The 3327-nt window shown below is 57.0% G+C and overlaps 1 protein-coding gene across 1 annotated transcript; it reads left to right on the top strand.

Annotated features, from left to right (window-relative positions):
- The first annotated feature begins 328 nt into the window (after positions 1–328).
- Positions 329–3090, top strand: PHOX2B (paired like homeobox 2B). Its single transcript, XM_057729581.1, has 3 exons — positions 329–569; positions 1409–1596; positions 2575–3090. Exons 1-3 carry the CDS (start codon positions 329–331, stop codon positions 3088–3090), a joined length of 945 nt encoding a protein of 314 aa, XP_057585564.1.
- Positions 3091–3327: the final 237 nt, after the last annotated feature.

The raw sequence follows: 3327 nt of genomic DNA, 5'->3' as shown, positions 1-3327 counted from the left end.
ATAGGGAGGTTGGACAGCTCAGTTCCCCAGTGCCAGCCCAATAGACGGATGAGTTATTGTCATGTAAAAAGCGCCAGCAATAAGACCAACCGCTTTGCTATTGTCCAAGTGGAAAGAGCCAAGTTTATTATGAGGACTATATGCTCTAGAGACCTCAGACAAGGCATCTCATAGGAGGCTTTTTCATAAAACTAGGCTCTGCTGGTAGTAAGGAGGCCAGTTTGGAGGCAGGCGTTGAGCTGTGCACATCTCCCCACTCCAGCCACCTTCTCCATACCCATCTTTTATTTCATTTTTCCACTTGGCTGAGCCATCCAGAGCCTTTTCAATGTATAAAATGGAATATTCTTACCTCAATTCCTCTGCCTACGAGTCCTGTATGGCTGGGATGGACACCTCGAGCCTGGCTTCAGCCTATGCTGACTTCAGTTCCTGCAGCCAGGCCAGTGGCTTCCAGTATAACCCGATAAGGACCACTTTTGGGGCCACGTCCGGCTGCCCGTCCCTCACGCCGGGATCCTGCAGCCTCGGCACCCTCAGGGACCACCAGAGCAGTCCGTACGCCGCAGGTAAGGACCGCCAGCTTTCTCAGCTGAGGAAGCTGCCTTTCCGCTCGTATATAGGAAGCCTTGATTGCATTTGAAAATGGAAATGTGTTTAGTATTTACCAAACGAAATTTGCTTACACAAATGAAAGAATTTATCACGTTAGAAGCGATTGCAGGGAGGGGTAATTCACTTACAGGGTTACACTATCCTAGTCACACCCGAACCGCCAACAAAATTATCTTAAGCTGCCAAAATGATAGGCATAATTTATTTACTTTGCGATGAGACGTAAAGCTTAGAAAATAATTAAATAACAAAGAGTAAAGCTCATTACTGGCAGTGTCTCTCTTTTTTTTAAAGAACCGACAGCGGCTCACACCTCTTTGGCTGGTCATTTTTCTGATTATTTCTTTAATTTATCATTTTTTTGCAGTGCTTTCCCCCAACTCTTGGGCCGGGTCAACTTTTGAGAATTAAAAAGTTTCAACAGTGGGAGTGTTTGGTAACTTCATCCCTGGCTTCCTGATATTCTGTTTTCGGACTTTTTTCCTCTCTCGTTTTTCCTCATCAAAGCATTCCCGTGTTCCCAACCTTCAGCCGTCTCCAATGCGCTATTTCAACCCACCCAAAGGCGCTTGTGCTCTGAGGGACCCCACCACAGCCAGAAGTTTGCGCCCCTGTTTCCGTGTATAACTAATATTGCTCGGGTTTTCTCGCCAGCCTCTCTCGGTCACTCTCCCTCGCGGGTGCCGGCGACGGCTCCAGTGCCACCTGACCTTGGAGTCCCCACATTCCGGCTCCGCGGCCCGCGCGCTCCAGACCGTTTTGCTCACACTCTGTCCTCTCTGTTGTCCTCCAGTTCCTTACAAACTCTTCACGGATCACGGCGGCCTCAACGAGAAGCGCAAGCAGCGGCGCATTCGCACCACTTTCACTAGTGCGCAGCTGAAAGAGCTGGAGAGGGTCTTCGCGGAGACGCACTACCCGGACATCTACACCCGGGAGGAACTGGCCCTGAAGATCGACCTCACCGAGGCGCGAGTCCAGGTACGCGTGCCCGGAAACCGATCGGGCTTTGCAGCATCGCGCCGGGCACGGGTGCAGTGCGGGGGGATGCGGGTGATTCTATTGAAGGTTCGAGTTCTCAGGCCTCTCCTGCGAGGCCAAGTTCGGAGGGGGTGTGCGCGCGAGGAAGGGTTAGGGAGCGCGTTCTTGGCTGTAAATTCACAGCTGCAAAGTGTTTCCCACCCCAGCTAGCGCTGCAGAGGCATTCAGGGGCCATGGGAGAGGCATTTGGGCACAGGGAGTGCCCAGGGGGAGGAGTGCAGACTTTGCCTCCGTATTATAAGTAGTTTTTGCCAAAATACCGCCTAATTCAAGAGCTTTTAACTGGACCTAATGGCGTGCAGAGATAGGTGCACTTCCCCGGGAACCGTGACTTGCAGCAGATTTGCAAAGTGGCTGGGATTCTATGTAGGTCAAGATCCGTGCGTTACTCTAACCTTTTAGGAACACAGGTGCGCTCAAGAGCTGGCCGTGGCGTCTCTCCCAGTGAGCCCACTAAAGAAGGGGGCGGTACGCACCAACGCTAGCTCCTGCAGGCCCAAAGGCCAGGATGGGCAGCAGGCCCCAAGCCCAGAGACCCCCTCTTCTGTCAACCAGAGTTTAACCTGAGAGCCGAGGCCTAGAGGCATGGCGAGTTTGGGGTGGCTCAGGAAGTAGACTGAGCAAGGGTCCGCGAAAATAAAGGCTTCCATTTTAGGGCCCTTCTGGGACCTGCAGCCTTTTTACCTCTCCTGCAAGCCACCATTTCCGGGACATGCTCAAGTCTCCCCAAGAAAGTTCTCAAAAGGTGCACCAGCCACAGGCGGGGCAGACTTAGTGGGCTGGATGCGCGCGGGAGTGCCCGCGGCGCGCGGCGGTTAAAACAAGCTGAAATGGAACGTGGGCCGCCCTAACCGCTTTTCTTTCCCGTTTCCTTCTTTCTCTCCCTGCTTCACCGCCTCTCTTCTCCTCTCGGGCCAGGTGTGGTTCCAGAACCGCCGCGCCAAGTTCCGCAAGCAGGAGCGCGCGGCGGCGGCTGCAGCGGCCGCAGCCAAGAACGGCTCTTCGGGGAAGAAGTCCGACTCCTCCCGGGACGACGAGAGCAAAGAGGCCAAGAGCACCGATCCGGACAGCACTGGGGGCCCGGGCCCCAACCCCAACCCCACTCCCAGCTGCGGGGCGAGTGGCGGCGGCGGCGGCGGGCCCAGCCCCGCAGGAGCCCCGGGGGCGGCGGGGCCCGGGGGGCCGGGAGGCGAGCCCGGCAAGAGCGGGGCGGCGGCGGCGGCGGCGGCGGCGGCAGCGGCGGCGGCGGCGGCGGCGGCGGCGGCGGCCGGAGGCCTGGCTGCGGCCGGGGGCCCTGGACAAGGCTGGGCCCCCGGCCCCGGTCCCATCACCTCCATCCCGGATTCGCTCGGGGGCCCCTTCGCCAGCGTCCTGTCTTCGCTCCAAAGACCCAACGGTGCCAAAGCCGCCTTAGTGAAGAGCAGTATGTTCTGATCTGCGATCCGGCGGCGGCGGCGGGCGAGCTGGGTCCTGGCGGGCGAGCGGGCGAGCGGGTAGGCCCAAGGCTATTGTCGCTGCTGCCATGGCTTTTCCCTTGGGAGCCTAAAGTAATCGCGATGAGAATAAAGAGAAAACGGCGTCGCCTCCATTTCAACCCCACTCCTACCCCCTCCCGTAACCCCCAAACAAAGCAAAACAAAACAAACAAAACAAAACACCTCCCTGGCTTCG

Source organism: Hippopotamus amphibius, chromosome 3, assembly GCF_030028045.1.
Source record: "Hippopotamus amphibius kiboko isolate mHipAmp2 chromosome 3, mHipAmp2.hap2, whole genome shotgun sequence".
Lineage (NCBI taxonomy): Eukaryota > Metazoa > Chordata > Mammalia > Artiodactyla > Hippopotamidae > Hippopotamus > Hippopotamus amphibius.
Note: the sequence above shows the minus strand (reverse complement) of the source record. Positions and strands in the feature narration are given on the sequence as shown.

Coding starts and splice junctions, on each gene's coding strand:
- PHOX2B (XM_057729581.1), top strand. CDS start 329: ATGTATAAAATGGAATATTCTTACCTCAATTCCTCTGCCTACGAGTCC. Junction 570..1,408: donor GAGCAGTCCGTACGCCGCAG/GTAAGGACCGCC, acceptor GTTGTCCTCCAG/TTCCTTACAAACTCTTCACG. Junction 1,597..2,574: donor TCACCGAGGCGCGAGTCCAG/GTACGCGTGCCC, acceptor CTCTCGGGCCAG/GTGTGGTTCCAGAACCGCCG.